This window comes from Ciona intestinalis, chromosome 1 (assembly GCF_000224145.3).
Source record: "Ciona intestinalis chromosome 1, KH, whole genome shotgun sequence".
NCBI classification, from domain to species: domain Eukaryota; kingdom Metazoa; phylum Chordata; class Ascidiacea; order Phlebobranchia; family Cionidae; genus Ciona; species Ciona intestinalis.
The window spans coordinates 911586-936957 of NC_020166.2; the positions used below are offsets into that span (position 1 = coordinate 911586).

The following is a 25372-nucleotide window of genomic DNA, read 5'->3' on the forward strand; positions in this document are numbered from 1 at the left end:
GTCAACTTGCATTGAAACAATATGTTTCCCTGGCACCATTGCTAGTCCCAACATACGTGGATCTTCTTTACAATTGTCCTCGGAATAGTTTAAATATTCTTGCGCTGAACCAAGAATTACGTTCTTTGCTTGATCAGTACAAAGAAATTGTCCAACTAATGTCCTTCCATCTGACATTCCAATCTTCATGCTTTTACCAAGCCATTGCGAGATTATATCACGTGGTTTCATAGTTTCTGTAGTTTCACATTCGCTTGTATTGGCACTCATCTAGCTTCGTACACACTACCAGCATTAAACAACCACTCTGTTGGGCACAATAGTAAGTTCCTAGTTACGCTACATTCAGCATGAAATAACCTTTATTAACACACCGGTTCAACCTGAAATAAACGGCATAGTTAAAGTCTAACAAATCACAGCAATTTATTTAGAAATAGAACCATTTTATGCTGTTACCTGCTGTTGCGTTAATCACGCTGTTTGTGAGAATTCTGAGACAGTGGTTCTGCTTGACTGCATTTAATGTTTCCATTTTCGTTTCCTCAAAATGGTGTAAATTACCTAATACTTAAACTTTACATATTTTATATAAAAAAATAGTTATAATTTATAATATATATTAATTATTCCAGTAAACGTATTTTCTACGCTAAAATAACACGTTTTTAATAGGATTTCCTAGCATACGGAAACACTGAGCGTACTCATGCGTGAAGTATCAACACAGAGCGCCGAATGAAACAATACGAATTGCTTGGGAGACGATAGAACTGTCTTTATACGTAAGTTTGTGGCTTATTTGTCTTATTATAAAACTATCTAATTACTATGTGTTTGCTTGTATCAGTTCTTTAATATTGACTATATTTCAGCTCTTATAGTATTTATTTCACACTTCTAGATCTAATTTTGAGTAAAAGGCCTATAGACGATTAAAGACAATAAGATAAGACATCCACACAATGCCAGTGGACAGCAGTGGACATGGATCAAAGAAGAGAAAAAGAAAGGACAGCACAGATAGAGAGCGTTCACATGACCCTCTGCTTGGCCTTGAACAATTACAAATGAACACATTAAGGTGTTATAACTTAACCACCAAATGTATTATACTTCTTAAAAGTATTAAAGAGCAAAACACATAACTTCATAGATGTATTGGATGTGTTGAATTTGTAACTGGATTTCAGATTCCAATCATTACCATGAATCTAATACCACTTTATATGGGTGAGGTCCTTGTTGAAAACCTGGGATTTATGGTTTGGCCCCTTTACCCCAACATCCAGGCTGCTTCTATATGTTGTTTCTATCTATAAGACCAGAGTCACTTCATTCATCCCTAAATCAAGCATGTAGTTAATTATGTCCTTAACTTTATTTCATATAATTTTAAATACTTTAACAGTAGAAATATTTCCCATCACTTGCATTAAGTTGCATGTTTTTTTTCTGTTCTGTATATTTTGTCAGTTTCAATTTTGTTTCTTTTAGGCGCTACAAAAAATACTACAAACTTCAAACAAGACAAGGTTTATCCAAAGCACAGTTGGTTGAAACTGTGAACAAGCATTTCATCAGCATGCCCGTCAATGAAAAAGAAGCACTTACCTACTTTATATACATGGTAAAGACAAATAGGAATCGACTCGATAATAAAGATGCTGGAAATGTTAACAATAACAACAACAGTGATGAAAGCAGTCGTGATAGCAGAATGAAGACTGAAAATAAATGATTGTTTCTCATTTTATCCAAGATTATTGGACCCAGGTTTACTCAACATCCCAGTTTCAACTACTTTCATGCGTTCGAGGCTCTGTGGTGAATTCTTGTTGTGATGGTTTAAAATTTATATCCGATTTATATAATAAGCTCCAGTGTTTTACCGAAACAACCACAATGGTAGAAAAATTAAGCAAACTCACCTAAATTTTAAATATTTAGGCGTTGTCAATAGCAATATCTCGTAATTCTCATTCCACATGCCAAACAATGCAAGAACCAAACACACTGCCAGCAGTTTTCAATACAATGAAATATCATTTTGAAACAACAGACAGGAAATGAAAAAAAAAACAGTTACCTATTTTGTATACATGGTAAAGACAAATAGGAATCGTCCCAACAATCAAAACGCTGGAAACGTAAACAGTATTAACAACAGGTTGACCTTTGTGGCACTAAGCAACTGCTACACTAGATAGGTAAAACTCTTGTTTTTTGTGTATAGTTTTAGCCCAACATTGCAGTCAAAATTAGTTTGATTTGGCAACATCAGAACTTATTACACAAGATTTTTAGAAATGTTTTTGCAAAAAAAAAGAGCACACAAAGAATTCCTCAATACATTCTATAAGCTTAAATAGTAAATCTTTGTTGTCACGGTTCACATAATATATATCCCACCCAGGTGTTGTGTCAGAACAAGTACAATAAATCAATTGCACCCGATTGTAAAAATAATCAATGGGCGCAATAGCAATTTCACATTCCCTCCACAAAAAGAGATGAAGACAATGCCAACAGCTTAAGAAACACTACGCATTTCATATAAACACACCAACATTGTTTTAAACGTTTTTATTTTAGAACCCAATAATTTGAACTTGCAGAGAGAAGGGTAGAGTGTCAACTTTTATAAATTAAATCGCAAATTCAGTTGAACGTTGGCAACAGAATGTGAAAAGAAGTTTTGGCGATCACAAAGCACGGGTTTAACAGTAAAACATTAATATTTGAATAGTTTTGGTCGAGCTATATTCTTCTATAGAGCAAACAGGATCAGGAAAGCAACCATAAGACAGAAGAGACCCATAGCTTCAGACAACGCAAAACCAAGGATGGCGTATGTGAAAAGCTGTTGTTTCAGGGAGGGGTTTCTGGAAAACAAGGTTTGGTTTGAATATTTTCAAAAAGGATAACTAAGAGCACAACAGTGAAATGGGTTAGAGAAGTTGAAAATGTCATTTAGAGATTATTTTTGTATACAGTGTTCTGGCTGACATGCACAACAGCATATTGTGGTGTTCATTACTGTTTGAAAGTATTTTCGTTTAGTTTGAGTATCTCCTATAATGCCAAAAGAGCATCTATAGATAAAAAAATCCTGTGGCAACAATTTCCTACTAAGAACCTCAAATGCCACAAATTTCTGTTATACCTTGCATATCCGATGATTAAACTGCCGAAAACCGTTCCAATACCGGCACCTGAACCTGCAACACCCACAGTGGCTGCTCCAGCCCCAATGAACTTGGCAGCGGAGTCAATATCCTTCTGTACAGCGGTGGTTTGAATAGCCCTGGTTGCGGTGTTGCTTAAAAGTTCTGGTCTAAGTGCTGCACAAGTTACTGGTCTCATCGCACGAATGGTACGGAGCTGCAAAAAAGTCAGTTTAAATTTCCAAGAATTAGCGTTATATTAGATAAATCCGGTTATATAGTAGTTTTATTTTAGTTTCATAAATGCCTAATGGTCAATAATAGCTCCAAAGTTTCAATTTCCAAGAAATAATATTATACACTATTAAATAAATACGTAGAACCATTATTTTACAATATTGAACCAGTTTTGGTCTGTAGTCAGCAAAACTTCTGAAGTTTAACCTTAACTCAATAAACCATATTTACCATTGCTGGGGAAGCAGAGATGATTCTTGCACAGTACATGTTTAATGTTTTCTGTTAATACCACGGCTATACTGTAATACAAATATAATGTTATTAGTCTTTACGTTACAAATAAACTAAACGTAACATGCGGGTTATCGGCTTAGTTTTAGGACTCCCGACAACGGTTATTTTGCGTGCATTTTAGGCGCGGATCACACAAAAAATACATTTAATTTCTAAACGAACAACTGTATCGTATTTGGTTTATCACTCTGACCTCCTCACGCAAGTTCAGTCGGTTTCGGAAAACCGACACGCACGAAAGTTTCATGGCGCAAATGCCTAAACACTTTTGCGTGAATTGCCACGTGGTTTAACACTAAGTAGCCATTTCTGCAACCTCCAGAAGTTAAAAACCCATTCCAGCAATCTATATATATACTAAATTTGCAGTAACTATTCTTAGAACCACTTACCAAATCACCAAAACGTAATTGTAAGTTCAACTTAACAAAACTCAGGTTAAGAGCACAGCGATTGTACAATTTACCGGCCCCCAAGGATACCGAACACTGCGCATGCGCCGAAAGCTAGTGGTTCTAGAAGCTGATTGGTTACTGAACCCGGAAGCGCCGAAAAACGTTTGCGCGTGTTGAGTTTTAAAATTCCCAGGACATCTTGTAGCGAAATATGTCGATTGCCCAATAATTTGCACTGATCACTTTTTCCATTGCAAAATATTAAAGTTATACGGAAAAGGTAGCAATACGTGTATTTTATCAGTGCATTGGTTCATGTATCTGTACTTTTTAGGCATGTCATGTCGGTAAAGCGTGCGTTATGTCCTCAATAGACCAGAGATCCTCCATAGACCAGAGATGGCCTGGGCCGATTTGCCGTCGCGCAAAAGTAAACTTTTCCAACCTAGTCCACGGATACGTAATGCCTCTACTTTATGTTACCGTTATGTCAACTACGGCCCCGTGTTCGTCACTGAAAATGCATGGTCACTAAAGTACGCCAGTACGGAGTCTACGGACATGCAACGCCGGTCACAATGACTTCACGTTATAAACCATTTAAGCTATATATATATATATATATATATATATATATTTAAGCTATAGTCCAAGATTAATTTACATGTGTAGTTAGTGACGAAGCTACATGGCTTAGCTTAGAAAAGACTCTCTCCCGTTTAGTGCAAGATCGTTTATTTCATTCACATCATAAAATAACGGCATATATCAACGTTGCAATATATAGTAGGGTGGGGGAAGTTGGGACACATTTTAACTCGATTTTCTCGTCCAATGTGGTAGTAAACAAGGAACATTCAAAGAATTATAAAACTATATGCTCAAGACTCCCATAGACCGTTGTTAATTGTTTAAAACACGATCAGGATATTCGGATATTATGCGCCGAAGGTGTCCCATCTTCCCCCATCCCACTATATGTTAATTGGCCAATAAGTCGGGTGAGGTCCCGTAGCACATCGGCGATTCCCCTGGCTGTATGATCACAGTGGTAGGAGTGTTTAACGTCACGTGGTTTAACTGTACGTTTGTGACGTCAGCAACGTTTGTGACGTCAGCAGTGACGTGCGGAGTTGAAGGGAATGATTGCAGACGAACTGTAACAACAGAGTTATTGTTAAAGTGGTTGGCTCCAACCCAGTAGTCTTTATGGGTTGTCTATCAACCATACGAAATAAGCAAAGTTACATTCACGGTAACTCGTAAGCGGGCACGAAGTGTATGAAACAGAACACCTATGTTTGGCCTCCCACTCGAGGATAAATAAGTTACAATTATTCATTCAGTCTTATTGTTAGCAAAACACAATGTACAACCTTGTGTAGCAGGAGGTGTCTGAAGCTCCAATAAAGAATGTCCAAGCAGCTGAAATAGATTATATTTACAAATGATCTGAATACAAATTAGGAAACATTTGATTTTACCTGGGGTGAATGCACAGAACTAGAAGGATACATTTGTGAGGTTAATGGTTTCACCTCTGGCGTACTTGTGGCTAGGAATGTAACGAGTTTAAACTTGTTAAACACAAATAAAATAAATCTTAAACAATTTTAATACACAATATAAATTTACTGTTAATTCATTTACTTACATTCATTCTTTGGTACATGATTATTATGTCTACATTTCATGTGACTTTGTAATAATTGTTTCGTACGTCCTTTATAACGGCATATCTTGCAATGGAAACTTTTAGTAGCACTGTCGATGTATAACAGCATTTTAGTAATAAGTAAACCGAAAGTATTATTTGTACAAAACAAAGCGAAATAAATAAATTGACGAAAAAATTAAACTATGCATAATGGTAACCACAATACTACAACACCTATCGGGACAATTTAAAGCTTTTTCATTTTCATACCATATGTTTTAACTGTCGCAGAGATATATGGCAAAATCAATTCATGACAGTTATTACTTATATAACTATTTGCAATCTTACTTGTGACGTAGGATGTGGCGTTTATATCCTTGGTTATTCTTGGTTGAAAACGAACATTTCTCGCAGACGTATATCTTAACTGCGGGGTGATGTTCTTGCAGGTGATTTTTATAATTGTCTCGGATTTCAAAAGTTTTTCGACATATCTGTGATGTCATAAAAAAACAAATATAACCTGTCCTATATAATGATATGGTGTACATGCTATATATTAGTATAGATAACATTTGCTTGATTTTCTGCATAGTCTATAACACAAACCAGCTGGCAGCTACTAATATAATCAACAATTTTTGTAAATTTTTGTCAGTTTATAAAGATGAAAATCCAATTAAAAATACTCGCAATTACTCCTAAATTTTGTTGAATAAAAAAGACAAAGTTCTCATACATACAGGGCACATAAATGGCTGATCTTTCTCCTGGTGCGTTAAGGAATGCTTTTGTAAATTCTCTTTTAAATTAGTGATGTAACTGCAGCCGTCATACGAACATAGATATCTCATTTTATCTTCAGGAATGTGTTTTGACAGACGATGACGACGTATTGAAGCTTGACTATTTGATTTAAAATCACAAGCGTCGCATTTAAACTCCTGGGACAAATTATAATAGGGCGTTAGTATTTAAGTGCAGATGTATCAAAATACATCTGCAATTAAACCTATCCATATTATTCCATGCAAACAAGTATTTCTTCCAGTAAGTGTTGAGGTTATGAAATAACTGTTACCTAAATAGAAGCTCCCATTGTCATAGCTCACCCATATAGAATACCAGTCCGTGCATACGTTTTACCCAATAGTTTACCTGCATATGATACATCGCTCTATGCACGTCCCACTCATTTTGATTTGTTGTAACAAAACTACATGAACGGCAAACCAAGTCACCGGGTTTCTTATGTTTTGTTAACTCATGCTGAAATAAAATAAAATTATCTGGTATTTGAATATGATTAACACTTAGCAGTCAATGTTTTATTTACCTCACAGTTGTGTTCTCCAAACTAATATAAAAATATAATCAGACAGAAAAAATATACCTACATATTTTTACTTTATATGCCTTTAACCTTTTGGAGAACAGCACAAGTCATCAAAAAGCCCTGCCAGAGCCTCATTATTCATGTGAATTTGATTTTACAGCATTCTTAAAAAAAAACGCTATTTGGAAAATAGCACAGACCTGCTTCCTGTTTTTATGGTCTTTAGTTCTAAAGTTACACCCATCATAACGACAAGCGTAAGGTTGAGCTCCTGTATGAACATTCATGTGTTTCCGTAAGTGGTGGCTCAATCTGTAGTAGGAAGTTGGTTTTGCAATGAAGTAATATTTCACAGTATTCTTACATGTTAAAGAGTGGAAACAAGTTTTATGTTTGTATTTATTCTTGCAAACAGTGGCAATGACAGTCGTTATATCATGAGTGTTCTTTTTCACTAACCTTGTGCCTACTTGTAAGTTACCATATATTTACCTTTCAGATTTTTTTTAATGTAGGCTATGTCCTAGTCCTCAGGCTAACCACTTTGCCAAGACACCAACATTTTAAATTTTACCACTATTACCCATCCTTAAAACCTAATTCAGGACATAGATTTATTCCAAATTGGCAAGTTACTAGGGCAACCAGGTGACATGGGATTTAGATGACTTTACTTGCTCTAGTACATAATAAAAGTGATGACCACACTTACTTTGCTACATAATTACATTGCTGGCAGAAGAAATGTTTAGAACCAGGATGTGCAACACTACAGTGTGTGTTCAAATCCTCCTTTGTCTTATACTGTGGATTCCCCACTGAAGCCACGCAATACTTGCAAGTGAAACCATTCTCATGTCGTAGTTTGATGTGGTCTAATAAATCTCTCTGTGAAAAGAAGACTTCTATTAATTGAATATATATAGTAGGGTGGGTAAAGATGGAACACCTCTAGCACGTAATGTCCAAATATTCTAATCTGGTTTTAATAATTAACATCGATCTATAAGAATCGTGAAGATACAGTTTTATAATTCTTTGAATGTTTTTTGTTTACTACCAAATGGGACAAAACAATTGAATGAGAAGTGTCCCATCCACCCTACTATATGCATATACACATGAGTGGGCAAAATGGGACAGATTTCAAGTCAGACTGACTTTTGTTTCTTATTCGGATAACTAACAAAAAAAAGTTGTGTATAAGAGCCAGTGTTCCCGTTTTGGTTTTGCTTTACCTGATTATCTGAGGTATATGGACAGAACTGGCAACACTGGTGATTGGAATGCTTAGATAACTGATGTTGAAGTAAAATATATTTAGACGCTGCATGGAAACCACATTCATCACATAAGTGCTCGCCACCCATATGTGTGTATCTCCTGTGGAAAAAGATATCTATTTTTAATAACTGGGATGAATTCTACAAATCTGGCCCCGATCTAGTGCTCATAAATATGGACTACAAAAAGAGACTGATGACGCCATTTTAAATGAAATATATACAGAATACAATATGTATTTGGTAGGACTTGCTGCAATTTTTAACTTAAGATTGGTGTCATTAAACGGGTGGTCTGGCAACTCCACATTCAAACAAAGTTAATAGTATATATATTACATGCACTACTTCTACTTGTAAAAATTATGAACTCTTAGTGATGTTGGTGACTCCGTGCATTTTGGGTTACACTGAATTAAGGAAATGCACTGACAACTGACCTTACCTATGACTATAAAGTGTAAAAGAACTTGCGAATGTTTCTCCACATTCATTACAAGGGTTGGTGGAAGGATGGTTGTGAGTCTGTAAAAGCAACCGAGTTTATTAAGCATATAAGTAAAGTGTGCCAGACTGCTGTAGTAAGCCTTTAAACACAACCAAAGACTATGAATAAACTGGCCTTGCAAATTTTAATTAAACAAATGACTTTATTTTGCTCTTTGGTCACAGTAAAGAAGATCGGAAAATATACAATTGCATAAAGACGAGAAATACTGGTAAATGACAGTCGTTACAACACAAATATGATTCCAAGAACAACATACTGGTAAACAGCAGATATTTTTAGGTAAAAGTGTATTATAGTAAAAAAAATAATTTAGTTCCCTCCCACCCATTACCTCCATGTGTATTTTCACTTGGGTCCAATTTTTGTTTTCATAATCGCACATCACACATTTAAACTTGTCACCATAATGTGAGTCTATGTGTATTGTTAGGTCCTCATCTGATTTAAATCTGCAATGTTAGAATACAGCTATAATATGTAAAAACGTGGTGTATATAATTTATTAAATAAATGAAATATTTATGAAACACCACAAAGTAACATATATGGTAACTCACAAGCAAGCACGAGGTGTATGAAACAGAACACCCGTGTTATAACTATACTGTTTGCAACTTTTTTTCTGATTTAAACCTGCAATGTTAGTGTACTCATACAGTACAGGTGTACAGCTATAATACATAATAGGTATACAAAGCGCAAGGATAAAGCAAGTTACATACATTCAAACATTGTATGCATAATATGTTGTTTAAGCATTATACATATAGATTTCAACCTACTTTCTTTTACAAACTTGGCATTGCATTGAGTCAGAAAACTTCAAATTATCAGAAGCAAGCTCAGTACATGAATCTGTAGTTAAACATTTGTTGTATTAAATAAAACTATTTAATAATTCAGTCCATACCTGTTTTAGAACATTGCTGCTTTTCCAATGAGGTAATCTGAGGAAAAAAATAGATTGTTTTAATTGAATAAAATACTAACATTGCCTATGAATGTTAAATTTTCTATAAAACAGTCAAAAATTATTTTGTAGGAAACAGTTGCTGCAAAAGATCTAATTTTATGGTCATTACCATAATGTGTCACTTTAAACATTAATATACACACAGACCTCAGCATTGGTGTTTTGTTGAGTTTTGCTTGTTTTCTGGTCGTAATATACAAAGTCTTCATTCTTCGTTTTACATTTTCTCTTTAAATTCCCTATAGATTATTGTAAGTGTAAAATGGATAAGCAAAGTACTAACAAAAAAATTTCAAAAAAAGAACCTGCCATATATGCTAAGATCAATGATAATGAAATTTATTTTATGGATCAAAATGCTTACACTTGAAAGTAATAACTATTAGAACTATGTATAACTGTTAATTGGCAATAAAATTAAAAAAGCATCTACAAATATTATTTATAACATCGTCTAATACAATAATTATATGATTTTTTTACTGATAATCATTTGGGAATGTACTTTATATAATCGATTATAACAAAACAGCAATGACAGTAAACCTCTTTGATTTGATACATGGTTCTCCTCTTTCACTTTGGCTGTGGATTCTGTGTTCGCTGTCTGGACCTTTAAAAATATATAACTTATTGTCTATTTTAAGGTTTTACAGCTTAAAATCAAAGATACAATAATAACTAGGTACTAATGAGGTATTCTATACACTGTGTGGTACAGCGGTTCCCAAACTTTTCTAAAAATTTTTCCTAGTGGGTCCTTTGCAATTATTTTGGTATTTCGCAGCACTATTAAAATCAAAGAACATTAGCTAACTAAAGACTAATATAAAGCAAGCATTTCAACCTATATTATCGAATCATATTCATTGCTGTACATTGTGGACCCTCTAAAACTGTTGTAGGGACCCCAGGTTTGGGAACCGCTGGTATAGTATAGACTACAATACAGTGTTATGATACTGATTAGGCAAGTGGCTTGAGGTTAGTGGTTAAGAGATAGGGTTAGGCAGTTAGATAACATAGAATTCTTCACTACCACCTACAATTTCACTATAGTAAAACGCCTTTCAAAACTGGACGATAAACATTGTTAAACACAATACAAAAATACAAGTTGCATTAAGGGAAACACCTTTTCATTGTCATTGTGTTCCGTTTTAATGTGTTGTTTAATGTCGTCTTCCACTTGGCCACCATAACCACATAGTTTACAAGTAAACGAAATTTGAATTAATTCTTGTATACTTTCGTTACACTCCATTCGTGTTTGTTTATAAATAAATTACACGACGAACCCAAATATCTGACTGTATTGGTTTTCTGCCATTTCTATCCTATGTAGTTTTTAAAAGTTCGTAATTACGTTTTAAAGCAAGCAGTAGTATTTAAAATTAGTACTCTACAAATTAATGTCAATGTAAAAATTATTTTTTATCTGTAAAGCAAATGTACTTTAAAATTAGTGTAAACATACGGCGGACAGTAATTATATACGCCCAAAGTCCACTTTGATTACGCCTACTATTTATCTCTCTCTCTTTCTTTCTCTCTCATATTGGAATACTCTGTATGCATTATGTAATGATCATTCATAACTCAGCAATACAATATACTTCACTTAAAACTTGTTTTATCATCACTTTTGCTAAAGATTGTCCAGTAAAGTTGCTATTGTATAAGGTAGTTCTGTGTATTTCAGTCAGAACGTACCATCGCGGAATTCCTCATTCCTCCACGAATAGAGCGTACTAGCAGGCGTAAACAGCTATGTTAAAGAGACTAGGGACAAAGTGGTGTGGGAGCAGAAACGAAAAGAGGTGCGAAAGGAGAAGAAAAGCATGTGGTGGCATGCGCTTGGGTTGCTGGCTCTCAGCACTTGGCCGCACTTGGCTACTCATTTGTTCCTACAGGTGGTGACTGGTGTAAATTGGTAGTACAGAGAATATGGAAAAGAGTGCCCGTGGCAATTGGGTTATTTCGGATGTCAAAATGACAGGGAAAACCGTGGTAATAACAGGCGCAAACACTGGGATCGGATTGGAAACAGCAATCGACCTTGTAAAGCGCGAAGCAAGAGTAATTCTCGGGTGTAGAAATATGGCGAAAGCTGAAGAAGCGAAGCAAAGGGTAAGGGCCAAAGTAGGGCCTTCATTGGTACCGTTTTGAAGATACACACTGCAGATTTAAAACTAAGGTTCGTTAATACAGATTATAACGGAAACCGGCGGAAATGAAGATAAAATTATTTTAAAGCAACTAGATTTGGCATCTTTTGCCTCAGTGCGCGCATTTGCAAAAGATGTGAATGAAAACGAAAGCAGAATCGACGTTTTACTTAACAACGCAGGTAGGCTATTAGTTAGCAATTTCAAACTACAACCATAAAGCTAAAGGCGTATACATGCTGAAGGAATGCCATATTTCATCAAATATTTGCGTTGGTTAGATTAAACATTGTATCACCCAGCAGCACGATGGCACTCCAAAGGTAAATGACGGCCGCAGAGTTTCACCTTTTTCTCATTTTATTTCTATCAAATGAAAGCTATAGTATTGTGGGGTAAAATGGGATAGTGTTAGCACTAAGTATATCATATTTCCTTATCGTGTTTTTAACAACTAACAACGCTCTTTTAGTGTTGTGGGGCTACGGGTATATAGTTCAGTAAACATTTTTTGTTTATTACTAAACGGAAAGTAAAAAGAATGAAAGCATATAACATCTTACCCCACTCTATACAATATTAGTCGCTTTATTAGCATAAAAACGAGTTGCCTATACCACTTTACATGATGTTCAGGTATAATGCTAATCCCGAAAGGAAAGACTGAAGACGGGTTTGAGCTTCATTACGGAGTGAACCATCTCGGGCATTTTCTTCTCACTAATCTATTACTCGATCTTGTAAAGGTTTGACATGCATTTTACTTCGACCTTGCTCAAATTATTTGGTTAACTTTAGATACAATGCGCATGAGTAAATTTGTTTAGGGTGTACTAAAGTGTAACGGAAGTGGCGTTATTAACCTTGCCAACTGCGTGTATTTTTTAAATAATACGTTAAATACGAGAGCATTGTTTGATAAAGTTACATACATTATATCCTAATACCCCATGATTATACTGATAAATATGTTAAGGAATGAATGTAGCTCACTTTTCCTCGCATGGCCGAAAAACATCATCATCAAACGGGTGTTCTGTTTCATACACCTCGTGCCAATTTACGAGTTACCAGCCTATGTTACTCTGTGGGTAATAATTTTTTAACTTACAAAAAACTGGGATTTTTTTTAACTTACAAAAAACTTACTCTCACTTTAAAACTTACAGAAAAGCGCACCAAGTCGAATTATAAACGTATCATCGGAGGCACACAGACTTGGGAGCCCCAGAATCGACTGGGACGACATGAATTACGACAACAATTATTCTGCATCGTTGGCTTACAACCGAAGCAAACTGATGAATATTTTATTTACAAGAGAGCTGAGCAGAAGATTAGAGGGTATTTATACTAACTTAAAACGATGTGCAAACTATAGTACTGTGGGGTAAGATGGAATACCGTTGGGCCGTAAATCCCACATTTTCTGATTGTGTTTTCAACACCTAAAGCGTGATTTCAGAGTCGCGGTTATATCATAGTACACTTCCGTATACTATATGGTTATATTGTGATTCTCTGAATATTTTTTGTTTATACCAAATAGGGCGAAAAACGAGAATGAAAACTTATTTCATCTTACCCCACCCTACTATAGTTTAACGCAGTTTTATCATCATTTTCAAAAAATACAGTTTTTTCTTTAACACAGATTTATCATCATGTTTAAAATAAAGGAGAGTGTTTTTTAAAATATTAAAAATAAACATTCCTCTGTTTATAAGGTACCAAGGTAACGGCAAACAGCTTGCATCCTGGTGTTGTGAGAACAGAGCTTTCTCGGCATATGTTCGATTCAAATATATCTATGTGGAGAACTGCTGTCAAATGGATTGTGGACCCGCTTGTTTATTTGTTCGGTAAAACTCCTGTACACGGAGCCCAGACTAATATCTACCTGTGCATTGCACCGGAAGTGGAGAACGTCAGTGGGAAATATTTTAAGTAAGTAAAGCGGTACAAAACTTGGAAGTTATAGTAGTGGGGGAAGATGGGACACCTTTTCATTCTGTTTTCTCGTCTGGTTTGATAGTAAACGAAAAGCATTCAAAGAATTCTAAAATCGTATCCTCACAACTCTCATAGACCGTTGTGTTGTTTAAACACGAGCAGGATGTTTCAATATTATGTGCTAAAGGTGTCCCATCTTCCCCCACAGTACCACATAATGTTTCGTTGGCTACGGTCGAACCTTTTACTATTAATTGTTTTCTTTAAACTGCTTTAAGACTGCCAGCTGATATAAACTTTGATTTCTACTATACTGTAACAAGTTTGATATTTCTTTAATGGAACCGTACTTTATCCATGCAGTTTTCGCGGTTTAGTGGATTAGTAGGTTGGGGTAGGATGGTACAAGTTTTCATTCTCTTTTCTCGTCCCATTTAGGAGTAAACAAAAAATATCTACTGAGTTATGCAACCGTATCCTCACGACTGTAAAAGAGCAAGATATGTGCGGTATTACGGCCTACTAGAGATATCTCTAGTAGGCCGTGGCGGTATCCATCTTACCCCACAGTACTAACGTATTTGTTTTTTCAGAGATTGCGCGATTGCGAATGAAAATGGTCAAGCCAAGAGCGACCAGGATGCAAAAAGATTATGGGACTTGAGCGTTGAAGTTACGGGGTTGTCAGAGGGTTCTTAATCATGTTAAAGTTAATTTATATATACAGGAAAGGTTTAACTATTTCTGTATACTTCGTTGTCCAATTCTAGTGAAAAATAACTGTAAAATAAATTATATAATGAAAAAATAATGTTGCTTTTAAAACTTATGTTTTTTTGTTGGCTGGCAATGATTTGTGTTCAGAAAATCCGGTTAACTTTCGTATAACTGACAGAGAAAAATGAGAGATGGAATTTTAGGAGAAATAAAGAGAGACAATAAGAAATGGAAACAAAGGAAAGAGAGAGGGATAGATAATGAGAGAGAACAAACGAGAGAAAGGTGAAACATTCATGACTAACAAATCGTTACGTTGTGTGACTTGTGTGTCCTCCATTTTGCTAAAGCTCCAGTTACATATTAGAAACTGCCTAGTCATGGTGACAGAGAAACTCGTGTTATATTAGCCGGAGTAGCAATTAGTTATTGATTCAAGTTAGATGCAAGCAAGGTACAGGTTGTTAAGTGGATTTGTAGGTTCTTTGTCAAAAATGGTCAAGTCTGCACGTGGTAGTTGGGTACGGAGCGATGTCAAAATGACAGGGAAAACGGTCGTAATAACAGGCGCTAATACTGGAATCGGGTTGGAAACAGCAATCGACCTTGTAAAGCGTGAAGCAAGAGTAATTCTCGGCTGCAGAAACATGGAGAAAGCAGAAGAAGCAAAGCAAAGGGTAAAATGCTTGAATTACTATCCGGAAATGACGATTGCTAATTCTGTTTCATAACGATTGCTGTTTCTGTATTTGCAGATTTTTAAAGAAGCTGGCGGCAAAGATGACACAGTCGTTATAAAGCAACTAGATTTGTCATCGTTGGCCTCAGTGCGGGCGTTCGCAAAGGATATAAATGACAACGAAAGCAAGATTGATGTTTTGTTGAACAACGCAGGTTTACAAAGACCACGTTAAATTTTAACCAGGTTTATCTGGCGTAGTTGCACAGTCGGTTATAGCGCGTCGACTGCCCCTAACCCAGAGGTTGTAGACCCAGGGCTCATCGCTGCTACCATGCTGTTTCCATGGGCAAGACACAAATTGCTCTAACCCAGTGGTCACTAATCGGTTGTCTAAATGTTCAACCATATACCATATAATAATAAAAATACCTAAAAAGTTACATACGCGTACGTGGTACCACGAGGTGTATGAAACAGAACACCCGTGTTAACGACTGTCATTTTCCGGCCACGCGAGGATAGAGCAAGTTACTTTCATACATTTATTATCAGATTGCAATTTGATACCTCCACCTTTACGTAACACAAATATGTGAACGTTATGTGAGCGCTCAACAAGCGTACATTAATATTTGACTTTGCTTACATCTGATTTGGCACAAAAAAGACATAAATGTTTTATAAACCGATTTCAAAACCGTTTCGGCGCAACAAATAAAAGCGACTGTCAATTGACAGGTAATTTAACAATTTAATTACTAATGTTCGTTGGACTGGCATGCCATACGAGGTAATACTTATTTAACATCTGCTTATATTTCAGGTATAATGCTGGTGCCAAAAGGAAAGACTGAAGACGGGTTTGAGCTTCACTACGGAGTAAACCATCTCGGGCATTTTCTTCTTACTAATCTATTACTCGATCTTATAAAGGTTTGACATACATTGTACTTTGACCTTGCTGAAATTGTTTGGTTAGGAACGAAAATATACAAAGCATGTGTAAATAACGAATATCGGTCTTTTCGTTTTTGTTTGCATTTCTATGTAATCACTATTATGGCTGAGGTCATACGGCGAGGATGTTTGCCCATTACCCTAAATTTCAGGGCCTAAAACAACACGTTTACTTCGGTATATAGCCTATACAATAACAACTTTGTTATTAAAATAAGTAAAACTTACGTTACAATGTATTAGAGAAGCGCACCCAGTCGAATCGTCACCGTTTCCTCTGAAGCCCATCGACTTGGGACCCCAAAAATTGATTTTAAAGACATGAATTTCGACAATAACTACGACGAGTCTGTGGCGTACGGAAGAAGCAAATTAATGAACATCTTGTTTACTAAAGAACTTAGTAAACGCCTTGAAGGTAATTCATTGGATGTATTAGTTATGTTGGGTTCAACAGCCACTAAGTTACACACGTGGTAACTCGTAAGCGGGCATAAGGTGTATGAAACAGAAATTCCGTGTTACAACAGCTGTCGTTTATTGGCCAAGCGAGGATAAAGTAACTTTACTCATTCACCGTTTCCAAATTCCGGCGCCGTCGCACAGTTAATGGGTTAGCGCGCCTGCCAGAAGTATAATGGGCAAGGTTCTTTGCTGCTACCGCTGTGCGCGTATGTGTGATTGGGCAATTGCTTCAACCAAGTGGTCACTAATGGGTTGTCCAAGTTATATAAAAATGACTCCCCCAAAAACAAAAATAAAATAAGTTACACTCATTCATTCAAAGCGACAAATAAGGTTTTGTTTTTTTGTATGTTTGTATAAACCTAAATCCGTTTATGCAGGTACAAATGTTACCGCTAATTGCTTACACCCCGGTGTGATTAAATCTGAGCTATGGCGACACATGGATGGATCAAGGAAACCAGTCCGAGACTTCTTCGTTGGTACATTTGTACGGTGGTTTGGTAAGACCATAATACACGGCGCACAGACAAATATATACTGTTGTATGGCCCCTGAAATTGAAGACGTCACGGGAAAGTATTTCAGGTACAATATGCTTGGGAGCGTTTGTTGCGTAATTTATATTATGTAATGTGTTGCGTAATAATGGAGTGAAGTCATTTGGGTGGGACGTTTGTCAATTGTGGGACTTGGGATAAAAGTCAATAGCAACGGTAACGTCCGTTTTCAACTGATCTTTGGTATTGGTTTAGTTCTTTATACAATAGGGTACAATCGGCTAAGATTTCCTATTTGTGTCTTAACAATTAACAAAGCTCTTTTAGAGTCGTGGGGAATACGGTTTTATATAATTCTTTGACTGTTCTTTGCTTACTATTAAATGAGACGATAAAATAGAATATAAACATGTTATCCCAATCTATATGTGAAATTATCTTGCCCTTAATTGTTCCACCCCACACGTTTTTTACAGCGATTGCGCGGTTGCAAGTGAAAACAGCCAAGCAAAGAAGGATAAAAATGCAGAACAACTGTGGCAAGTCAGTCTCCAAGCGACCGGACTATCCGAAGCATAGACCCAACGGACAAATACTATTATATATATAAATTTATATAGTAGGGCTGGGGGAAAATTGGACACCTTTAACACATTGTTTCTTGTTCGTGTTTTATACGATTAACAACGATCTATGGGAGTCGAGAGGATACGGTTTTAGAATTCTTTGAATGTTCCTTGTATACTAACAAATGAAACAGAATACAAAAGTGTCCCATCTTCTCCCACCCTACTATATATTTTTTGTACTACCTTTGCCGTCTTGTAATGTGTTTCATTTTAGTTAAAACAGCATTAATTTTAGTGTATAATGATTTATTTTTTTGGCTAATTAACGATGATATATATACATATATGGATATGTTATCAATTTCAAATTTTGATATCTTGGGAACCATTCTCACGTTATACCGTGACTTACTTTAAAAAAAGTTATTTATTATATTAAGTTATACTTTGCCTTCTAAAGTCCGCAGTGTGAGAAATAGAAATACCAACGTTCTTTCGTTATCTCTCTCTCTCTTCTCTCGTTGGTTTTTCTTTAATACTCTCGTCTTTTTTGCACACCCCCAGACGACACCGACGGTGCATTCGTTCCGTCTTGGTCTTGGTACAGATCGTTTTTTTTTGTAGCTTTACTAGCTTATGCCCTATGGTGCAACACAGTAAGGCACTGGCTTGATAATTTATGATTAAAAATACGTTATAATTGTAATTGGTTGAATATACTTTTGGTGCTAGTGAAGAATTTTCCCCCTTGCCAAGGAAAAAACGAGAGACTAAAAAAGAAAAAAGAAAATCATTGGACCGTAACGGTATTTTTTTTTAACGTTTAAGATCTAGGAATGTGTGTAGAGTTGTTTTACGGTAAATAAATCGTTCAAAATGAAGCCAAATACTGTTGTTGCTGATGAAATGTTCCCCGATGGCGCGTATGACGGTGATGAAGCATCAGTAGGTACATCATCTTCAGTGCAAATGATGGATATCTCATCAAACGAAAAAGCTGTACATGCTGATTTTTACAATAGTGAGTGGGAAGTGTTATATTATGTGTGATTAGTACAACTGTGGCTGCTAACACAGAAACAACATGAGTACCTCATACCTGATCCCCTTTGTCCGAATTTTAAATGAAAAAAACATTGAATACTATTTAGGGTTTGTTTTATCCACAAATATCCTTTTATACCTCATTTGATGCCCCTATATGGTTTAGCAAATATGTGTTTATATATTATTTTATGAGTAATGTTTTTTTCTCATATGCTAGTGAGTGACCACTGGTCTGGTTCACTTTTAAGTGACTTACCTAAGAATACACATGTCTAATAATGGTAGCATCCAGCTTCAAACCAGCCTTCTGTAGTTGACCAGTGCTGAAACCACTGCCACAGCGTATAGGTGTATATTAAAAAATTTCACGTATTTATCCTCGCATGACAGGGCAACAAAACTGTTATAACATGATTTGTGTTACACGGATGTTCTGTTTCATACACCTTGTGCCCGCTTACGGGTTACCACATGTGTAACTTGTGGGTAAACATTTTTTGTGATTGCTTTATTTTGTTAAATTACTGCCGACAATTTAGACAATCCATATTGTACCATTTTCTACTTATAGCAACCCAGAAGTACATAGCTTGTCCATCGATTTATCAATATGGTATTTTATCTCCAGATTTTGAGGACTTGTTCGATGATGAAGACTTGAGTTAAACCAGCGTTCATTATCACCAACTTTAAGAACAAACTTTTACAAAATGCTTTTACCACGCCACGTTATATCTGCAACAACTGCAGTCACTTTAAAACGCCACATAAGAGACCATATCAAAGCTAGTGATTTAAAGCAACTTAATTTTACTAAAGACTCTGAAAATAGAACAGTTGTTTACACTGACGGCTGCTGTCTGTTCAATAACTCAACTGTTGAACAGAGACAGTCAGGGTTAGGAGTCTTTTGGGGCGTAGACCATGTTTTAAACTTATCTTTGCCGATTTTTGGTAAAGTACTGACTTCAAACCGTTCTGAAATATTAGCCGTCCATGCCGCGATTTTAACTGCAATGCAACTTGGTTGGAAAGATTTAAGCATTTGTTCCGACTCCATGCATGTGATAAATAGTTGCCAAACTTGGCTTAAGTGGTGGGCTGTAAATAACTGGAATACTTCTACTGGAGCAAAAGTAAAGAACCTTGATCTGTGGAAACCTTTACAGAGAGATTTAAAGCGATTAAATGTCAGCTTTACAAAGCAAGGGGAAGACAGCAATGGAATACAAATGGCTCACAATCTTGCTAATGCTGGTGCAAAAATATCAAGAGCAACTTAAAGTGGATTGGGATTAAAATAAAGTGTCATTAATTTAGTTGTCTTTTAAATTTCATAAAAAGTAAAGATAAAACTAGTTTCACATCTCGACCAGGTCAAACTTTACCGATTAGGTGCCTGATAAACATCATTTGGTGAATTGACTGTACTAAAGCAGATTTTCCCTGATCTGCACGGTACCAGTTATTGTTACCTGCCTAAATGCTTCATACCCTATCTTACTCTAACTGATGCTACCCTACAGTGAAGACCCTGGACCTTTAATAAATAATACAAAAGAATGATTTTTATTACGAAAACTGTGATTGAACTGTGTAGAAGAGCCTTTACTTTGCAAAAAAAAGACATGATCTAACAAATGGCAGTGTTTACAAAATAAAAAGTTTAGCTGTGTGTTTTTGTGTCACGCATCATCAAATTGGCCATCTTCAGTCGTTCCATTTTGTTGCTCAGTAATATGAACTCCATTCATATCAGTTTCAATACCTTAAGGTACAAGACAGCTTTGTTATATCAGTGCTAGAACATAGTGATGGAAAACTATATGAACCAAAAATTAATGGAAAAGCTTTGTTTTTTTAATAATTTAACTTTTATATTTGCAGTCAGGCTTTGTTATTGATCAAACTTAATATAGGACTCCTTCCCAGCAAACATAGATCGGACTGAGTAACATTAAGTTAGCAAATGAAACAAGCCATCACCAACCTGTATCTGTGCTTGGACTGCCTTGTTGTGCCAGCATGGCTTCTAACCTTTGCATGGTGGCCAAACCTAAATATAAATAAGAATTATATAAATATCAAAAAGGGTATAATTTAATAAAGAACTACATCCAAAGGGTCCAGTAATAAATGAATGTAACTTGTTTTATCCTCGCGTCTGGAAAACGACAGTCGTTACTCGTTATAACACTGCTGTTCTGTTTCATATACATCATGCCAGCTTACGAGTTACCATGTATGTTACTTTGTGGGTGATTTTTTTTGAGATATTTTTATTTTCAATGCCTTAGTATTAGCAGTCACAATTAATAGATTTATTATTTCTGGCAGAAACAGTTTAATATACATCACCAAAGAGTTTCATTGCATTTTAAAGGTCTGGCATATTTTGTTAAAAATTCGAATAAGACCTATGTAACAACTGTATTATACGTCACCTTGAGGTGTCATGTGATCTATTGCTGCATCACCCGTAAAGAATCCTTCCCCTGCTGCCCCACCATCAAACGTTTGAACTGGACTTTCATTTACTTCTCCTTCATGAAAGAAATCGCTGTCTTCTTCATCAGGATGTAAACATTGACAATCGCTCAATGCATCAAACATTCGTTTCACTGAAGTAGAGATAGTGCTGTGGTTAGTTACAATGGTTGTATGCAGGACAAGCATAAGCACCATAGGTATTGGGGTAATTGATCTGGCCTAACCCCAGGTCCTCGACATAGACCAACATAGAATGGAATAGTGCTGTAGTTTTAAAGTGAATCTGTTTTAAAGTGCATAATTTACCTAATGCACTCAAAGATTAAGCATAAACTTGTACCAAAGCTTTGGTGACCTTATTTGACTGAATTTTAAAAAGCCTTCAGTCAGCTAGCCATTATAATAAATGGTGACTTAAATAGTCAAAACCCAAGACTCAAAGAAGCGCTGTGGTAAGACAGGAAAATGATCCAAACATCATGGCAAAGCAGAACTTACAGTTATTTTTATCTGTTGGGATGAAACGTATCTCTGACACAGTTGTATCTTTTTCACCATCGCTGTCGCTTTCATTCTCACTTTGAGAGGAAGTGAACAGACCTTTGTTGTACATTACATACAAACATTCTTCAGGAAAGGACTGAAATAGAGATGGAATATTAGTACAACGTGTGTATTAGTAAAAACTTGAGGTCTTAAAATAAAAAGTAGGCAGTTTATGAAGAAGCGGTAGATATAATGCGGTCAGTTTAAAGCTGTCTTGGTTTTTAGCTACTTTGTAAATTGTAATACAATATGAAAGTTTTGCAGCTGCTATATACTTCCTTGAATTCCAAAGCTTACAAATACTTTATCGTATTGCAACACATTGACTGTTTTATACATACTTACAATACAAAAACAGGCGTAAACATTAAAACATACTACATACTTGTACATCAGTTGATATTGCATGTATCGCTATGTCAGTGTATTGAAGTCTAAAACCTTGGTTGCTTGACCCAATCCATATCAGCTCACTGTAAATAATTGTTTTTAATTATTATTAGATGGTGTTCCAGTTATAGGGGGGTTAGTAGTTAGCAGATAAGGTAGAGAATTCTTTACAAGCACCGATATTTACATACAAATCACCTTTCTGCAATAAATAGCGTCCCTTGGCCGAAATCGGTGTTGTTTACATTTGCTTTACAAGTGTTTTCCCGATGTTGTATTCCAGTATTCGGTGGCTGAACTGCGTACATTTCAACTTAATTCGGAACTATGTAAGCACATACATGAATAGCTGATGACTTAATACAATTTTAACTCGCAAATATATAGGAAGTAAACCGCGTGTCTCTCGCAAGAAATTGTGTTTATATTCAGCGCGTGTTATTCCTGTTTCTTTATCACCACCTAACGGATGAAAAATATGAGATTTTTTATTTACATGTGCTGAATGGTAGTGTAGGGTCGCATCATTTTTTGGAATCAGAGATCAACTTTATGAGTTGTGTCAGCGTAAACGAGTTTTGAAAGTTGTGCTGTGTTTTATATAGCCAAGTATTTCTTAAGGTAAGTCAGCTTGATTTTAAAATCCACTAGAAGTGTTTTTATATAATAAGAAGCTCAATTTTGCAATAGGTTTGGTATAAGATTCATTGCATATTAAGTACAACATTTAATCTTACTGTTAAATACACGTCCGTGAATTATATTTACATTAAATAATAAACAAAAACATTTTCTAATTTTTAAGGTCATGTCTTCCCCAAAGAAAAGCACAGATGGTAAAATGGAAGTAAAATGTTGGGGTGAGGGTTGGGGTTTGCCTTCTTTAGACCCTGATTGCTTATCAGTGATAGCTTATGCCAATCTTGCAAAGGCACCAATTGAGGTTGTGCCAGCACTTCCAAAAGATACAATTACTGGGTCCCTTCCGGAGCTTCAGATTGATGAGTTTATTTATCCTCGAGCGTTTACTATTATTGGAATTTTTAGGCGTGAAGGCTACAATGCTGATTACAGTTTATCACAAAGTGAAAATGCCGACACACTCGCGTTTCTTTCATACATTGAACAGAAACTGAAACCTGCTATTCTATATTCACTATGGATCGATGTGAGAAACTTTAACAAAGTAACACGACCTGCTTATGGAAAAGCTTGTGGGTATGTCATATTAACTAAATAAACCTTATTATTATAATGAGGGTTGTTATAATAAGAATACATTCCCTGATGAAGTCTTACCGGATGGCAGATGCAATGTCGGAAATACATTACGTTTTAGACTAGATGAGCCGCTAAAACATTATTTACGAATGTTCAGTTTTATTGTCTACTTGTTTACGTTTATTGTCTAGTAAAAAAGTTTATTTTTATTGTTCCAGTTTCCCGTGGAGTCTATGGTACCCTTCAAGGCTTGTGAAGTCATATACAAACCAGCTTTGGCTTTCAAAAGGTGGTGAGAGCTTCACATGTATTAAGGAAGTAGAAAAAGTGATTTACAAAGATGCTCATGACTGCTTGAATGTCTTGGAAAGCAGAATGAGTAGCACAGATTATTTTTTTGGTGATTTTCCAACCACAATTGATGCAGTACTATATGGACATCTAGCTGTGTTATTGCATGCCCCTCTGGTATCTACTGAACTGCAGGTGAAAAATTTATTAATGACAACACATATAATATACATGTTTAATAGTAAAATAAAATTGCATACGAGTATACTAAATCATTATAGACAAAATTTCCATTTTTGCATATAAAACCTCTAATCAGTAATAACATGTGTTATGTGCGTTCGTAATTACAATCAAACACCAAGATTTTTTATTAACATTGCGCAAGACTAGATAATATTGGATTTTCTATTTAATTTGTTTGTCTACAAATTTAAAAATCAATCATATCAATAATTTTGTAACATTACAATAAGCCAGAAACACTTATTTGCCATTTATATTGATCTTCCTTAATTTTAATAATGTATTTTTGTAAGACTACAAATTTTGAAATCATCGTAATCAATAACTTCATATTCTTCACCAGAATCACTTGAATTCCTGTGACAAACTTCGTGCTTTTTGCGCACGAATGTCGCTATTTTGTCCGTCATCGTCCAGCCTACCTACACAGGTCAAATCAAACAGTGAAGATCAAATAATTAACAGAGATAAGGTGTTTAAACCTAAAGAAAATTATGTTTCATTTATATCTCTTATTTTGAATTAAGTTTTAATGGGATTTTTGTACAAAAAAATGGAGTCTCGCTCGCTCCTGCAACCAGTAAATTACAAAGAATGGGGCTGATGTTCTCAAGGTTAAAATGCTCCATTCTATGTCGGTGGCCTAAGCTTGGACAGGATGGTTCCACATTTTAATATGCTCCAGCAATATACTACTGTTAGTGTTTAAATCTACCTGGTGTTGGGTAAAATATTATATTCTGTGTGGGTGAGACACTAAGCTTGGAAATGATAGTTTACCCTACTCAAGTTACCTAATCCAGTACACTGCTCTAATAAATATAATATGAATACTTACAGATAGTTTCGATGTAGGTAATATCTGTAAGCTTGGAAATGATGGTTACCCAAGCAGTATGCTAATATTACGCTAATATATTACTTATAAATGCATACAGGTAGTGTCAATATTAACTGTAATATTAATCTTATGTTTCAGATAATATCGATTGCTGTAGCGGTTACAGCTATGCTTGTTTATGCTCTTACCAGCGGTGTGCTTACAGCTCGGAGAAGTAAACTCGCTACAAAACTTAAACAACTGAATGAGTTTGATGAATTCGAACAAATGGATTGATCGTGTACCTATATATCAACTCAATAATTGCTTTGTAAAAGCTCTGACTTAAAAGTTTCATTAAAAATAACTATGTTCAAATTTCACACAGAACTTAAACAAAAGACTGGCCCACAGTTGCCAGTCATACCCTGTAGCTTTAAATAGTGTCTGA

At 35.6% G+C, this 25372-nt stretch overlaps 8 protein-coding genes and 1 non-coding gene across 12 annotated transcripts; 6 read left to right on the forward strand and 3 right to left on the reverse strand.

Moving 5' to 3' along the window:
• The first annotated feature begins 675 nt into the window (after positions 1-675).
• Positions 676-2075, forward strand: LOC100177280 (histone deacetylase complex subunit SAP30L). Its single transcript, XM_002128618.4, has 3 exons — positions 676-785; positions 905-1084; positions 1498-2075. Exons 2-3 carry the CDS (start codon positions 966-968, stop codon positions 1739-1741), a joined length of 363 nt encoding a protein of 120 aa, XP_002128654.1. The 5' UTR covers positions 676-785; positions 905-965; the 3' UTR covers positions 1742-2075.
• Positions 2076-2571: 496 nt separating this feature from the next.
• LOC101243499 (ATP synthase F(0) complex subunit C2, mitochondrial) lies at positions 2572-4223 on the reverse strand. The gene is made up of 4 exons (XM_004225442.4): positions 4094-4223; positions 3636-3706; positions 3167-3384; positions 2572-2885 (listed from the first exon to the last, which is right to left on the reverse strand). Exons 2-4 carry the CDS (start codon positions 3672-3674, stop codon positions 2771-2773), a joined length of 372 nt encoding a protein of 123 aa, XP_004225490.1. The 5' UTR covers positions 3675-3706; positions 4094-4223; the 3' UTR covers positions 2572-2770.
• A 591-nt stretch (positions 4224-4814) lies between these two features.
• On the reverse strand, positions 4815-11192 carry zf(c2h2)-116 (zinc finger protein ZF(C2H2)-116). 4 transcript variants are annotated; one of them, NM_001128903.1, is made up of 18 exons: positions 10995-11175; positions 10406-10472; positions 10007-10098; positions 9797-9833; positions 9669-9741; positions 9218-9335; positions 8821-8900; positions 8331-8475; positions 7805-7980; positions 7293-7404; positions 6915-7025; positions 6500-6700; positions 6105-6250; positions 5751-5860; positions 5581-5651; positions 5473-5521; positions 5089-5253; positions 4815-4878 (listed from the first exon to the last, which is right to left on the reverse strand). In NM_001128903.1, the coding sequence occupies exons 1-18, from the start codon at positions 11121-11123 to the stop codon at positions 4865-4867; spliced, it is 1896 nt and encodes a 631-aa protein (NP_001122375.1). In that variant the 5' UTR covers positions 11124-11175; the 3' UTR covers positions 4815-4864. The 4 variants fall into 4 exon arrangements, with proteins under 4 accessions (NP_001122375.1, XP_026695926.1, XP_018672986.1 ...); XM_026840125.1 differs by having other exon boundaries at positions 4815-5253; positions 10406-10474; positions 11003-11192; XM_018817441.2 differs by having other exon boundaries at positions 4815-5253; positions 10995-11192.
• On the forward strand, positions 8182-8234 carry mir4165 (microRNA 4165). The gene has a single exon (NR_034561.1). It is a non-coding gene; the product is annotated as a microRNA 4165 (primary transcript).
• A 522-nt stretch (positions 11193-11714) lies between the features above and the next one.
• LOC100185129 (retinol dehydrogenase 14-like) lies at positions 11715-14798 on the forward strand. Its single transcript, XM_002128599.5, has 6 exons — positions 11715-11989; positions 12071-12209; positions 12664-12773; positions 13197-13371; positions 13755-13974; positions 14574-14798. Exons 1-6 carry the CDS (start codon positions 11807-11809, stop codon positions 14677-14679), a joined length of 933 nt encoding a protein of 310 aa, XP_002128635.1. The 5' UTR covers positions 11715-11806; the 3' UTR covers positions 14680-14798.
• A 194-nt stretch (positions 14799-14992) lies between these two features.
• Positions 14993-18220, forward strand: LOC100178007 (retinol dehydrogenase 14-like). The gene is made up of 6 exons (XM_002124108.4): positions 14993-15374; positions 15453-15591; positions 16203-16312; positions 16580-16754; positions 17182-17389; positions 17778-18220. Exons 1-6 carry the CDS (start codon positions 15141-15143, stop codon positions 17878-17880), a joined length of 969 nt encoding a protein of 322 aa, XP_002124144.1. The 5' UTR covers positions 14993-15140; the 3' UTR covers positions 17881-18220.
• Positions 18221-19627: 1407 nt separating this feature from the next.
• Positions 19628-20200, forward strand: LOC100175687 (ribonuclease H1-like). Its single transcript, XM_009863966.1, has one exon. It carries the CDS (start codon positions 19628-19630, stop codon positions 20198-20200), a length of 573 nt encoding a protein of 190 aa, XP_009862268.1.
• Positions 20201-20463: 263 nt separating this feature from the next.
• LOC100180421 (methylosome subunit pICln-like) lies at positions 20464-22784 on the reverse strand. Its single transcript, XM_002129384.5, has 6 exons — positions 22542-22784; positions 22339-22426; positions 21906-22047; positions 21362-21538; positions 20908-20973; positions 20464-20685 (listed from the first exon to the last, which is right to left on the reverse strand). Exons 1-6 carry the CDS (start codon positions 22649-22651, stop codon positions 20603-20605), a joined length of 666 nt encoding a protein of 221 aa, XP_002129420.1. The 5' UTR covers positions 22652-22784; the 3' UTR covers positions 20464-20602.
• A 48-nt stretch (positions 22785-22832) lies between these two features.
• Positions 22833-25304, forward strand: LOC100175733 (metaxin-1-like). The gene is made up of 5 exons (XM_002128639.4): positions 22833-22964; positions 23149-23561; positions 23783-24050; positions 24445-24573; positions 25081-25304. The coding sequence occupies exons 2-5, from the start codon at positions 23152-23154 to the stop codon at positions 25216-25218; spliced, it is 945 nt and encodes a 314-aa protein (XP_002128675.1). The 5' UTR covers positions 22833-22964; positions 23149-23151; the 3' UTR covers positions 25219-25304.
• Positions 25305-25372: the final 68 nt, after the last annotated feature.

Excerpts from the sequence above, each read along its gene's own strand:
- LOC100177280 (XM_002128618.4), top strand. The coding sequence starts at position 966 with ATGCCAGTGGACAGCAGTGGACATGGATCAAAGAAGAGAAAAAGAAAG. Across the intron at positions 1,085-1,497 it reads TTACAAATGAACACATTAAG|GCGCTACAAAAAATACTACA; the intron begins GTGTTATAACTT and ends TGTTTCTTTTAG.
- LOC101243499 (XM_004225442.4), bottom strand. The coding sequence starts at position 3,674 with ATGTACTGTGCAAGAATCATCTCTGCTTCCCCAGCAATG. Across the intron at positions 3,385-3,635 it reads TCTCTGCTTCCCCAGCAATG|CTCCGTACCATTCGTGCGAT; the intron begins GTAAATATGGTT and ends ACTTTTTTGCAG. Across the intron at positions 2,886-3,166 it reads TTAATCATCGGATATGCAAG|AAACCCCTCCCTGAAACAAC; the intron begins GTATAACAGAAA and ends CTTGTTTTCCAG.
- LOC100185129 (XM_002128599.5), top strand. The coding sequence starts at position 11,807 with ATGGAAAAGAGTGCCCGTGGCAATTGGGTTATTTCGGATGTCAAAATG. Across the intron at positions 12,210-12,663 it reads CGTTTTACTTAACAACGCAG|GTATAATGCTAATCCCGAAA; the intron begins GTAGGCTATTAG and ends CATGATGTTCAG. Across the intron at positions 12,774-13,196 it reads TATTACTCGATCTTGTAAAG|AAAAGCGCACCAAGTCGAAT; the intron begins GTTTGACATGCA and ends TAAAACTTACAG.
- LOC100178007 (XM_002124108.4), top strand. The coding sequence starts at position 15,141 with ATGCAAGCAAGGTACAGGTTGTTAAGTGGATTTGTAGGTTCTTTGTCA. Across the intron at positions 16,313-16,579 it reads TATTACTCGATCTTATAAAG|AGAAGCGCACCCAGTCGAAT; the intron begins GTTTGACATACA and ends ACAATGTATTAG. Across the intron at positions 16,755-17,181 it reads ACTTAGTAAACGCCTTGAAG|GTACAAATGTTACCGCTAAT; the intron begins GTAATTCATTGG and ends CCGTTTATGCAG.
- LOC100175687 (XM_009863966.1), top strand. The coding sequence starts at position 19,628 with ATGCTTTTACCACGCCACGTTATATCTGCAACAACTGCAGTCACTTTA.
- LOC100180421 (XM_002129384.5), bottom strand. The coding sequence starts at position 22,651 with ATGTACGCAGTTCAGCCACCGAATACTGGAATACAACATCGGGAAAAC. Across the intron at positions 22,048-22,338 it reads CAATATCAACTGATGTACAA|TCCTTTCCTGAAGAATGTTT; the intron begins GTATGTAGTATG and ends TCTCTATTTCAG. Across the intron at positions 20,686-20,907 it reads CAGTCCAAGCACAGATACAG|GTATTGAAACTGATATGAAT; the intron begins GTTGGTGATGGC and ends TTGTACCTTAAG.
- LOC100175733 (XM_002128639.4), top strand. The coding sequence starts at position 23,152 with ATGTCTTCCCCAAAGAAAAGCACAGATGGTAAAATGGAAGTAAAATGT. Across the intron at positions 23,562-23,782 it reads GCTTATGGAAAAGCTTGTGG|TTTCCCGTGGAGTCTATGGT; the intron begins GTATGTCATATT and ends TTATTGTTCCAG. Across the intron at positions 24,051-24,444 it reads TGGTATCTACTGAACTGCAG|AATCACTTGAATTCCTGTGA; the intron begins GTGAAAAATTTA and ends ATTCTTCACCAG.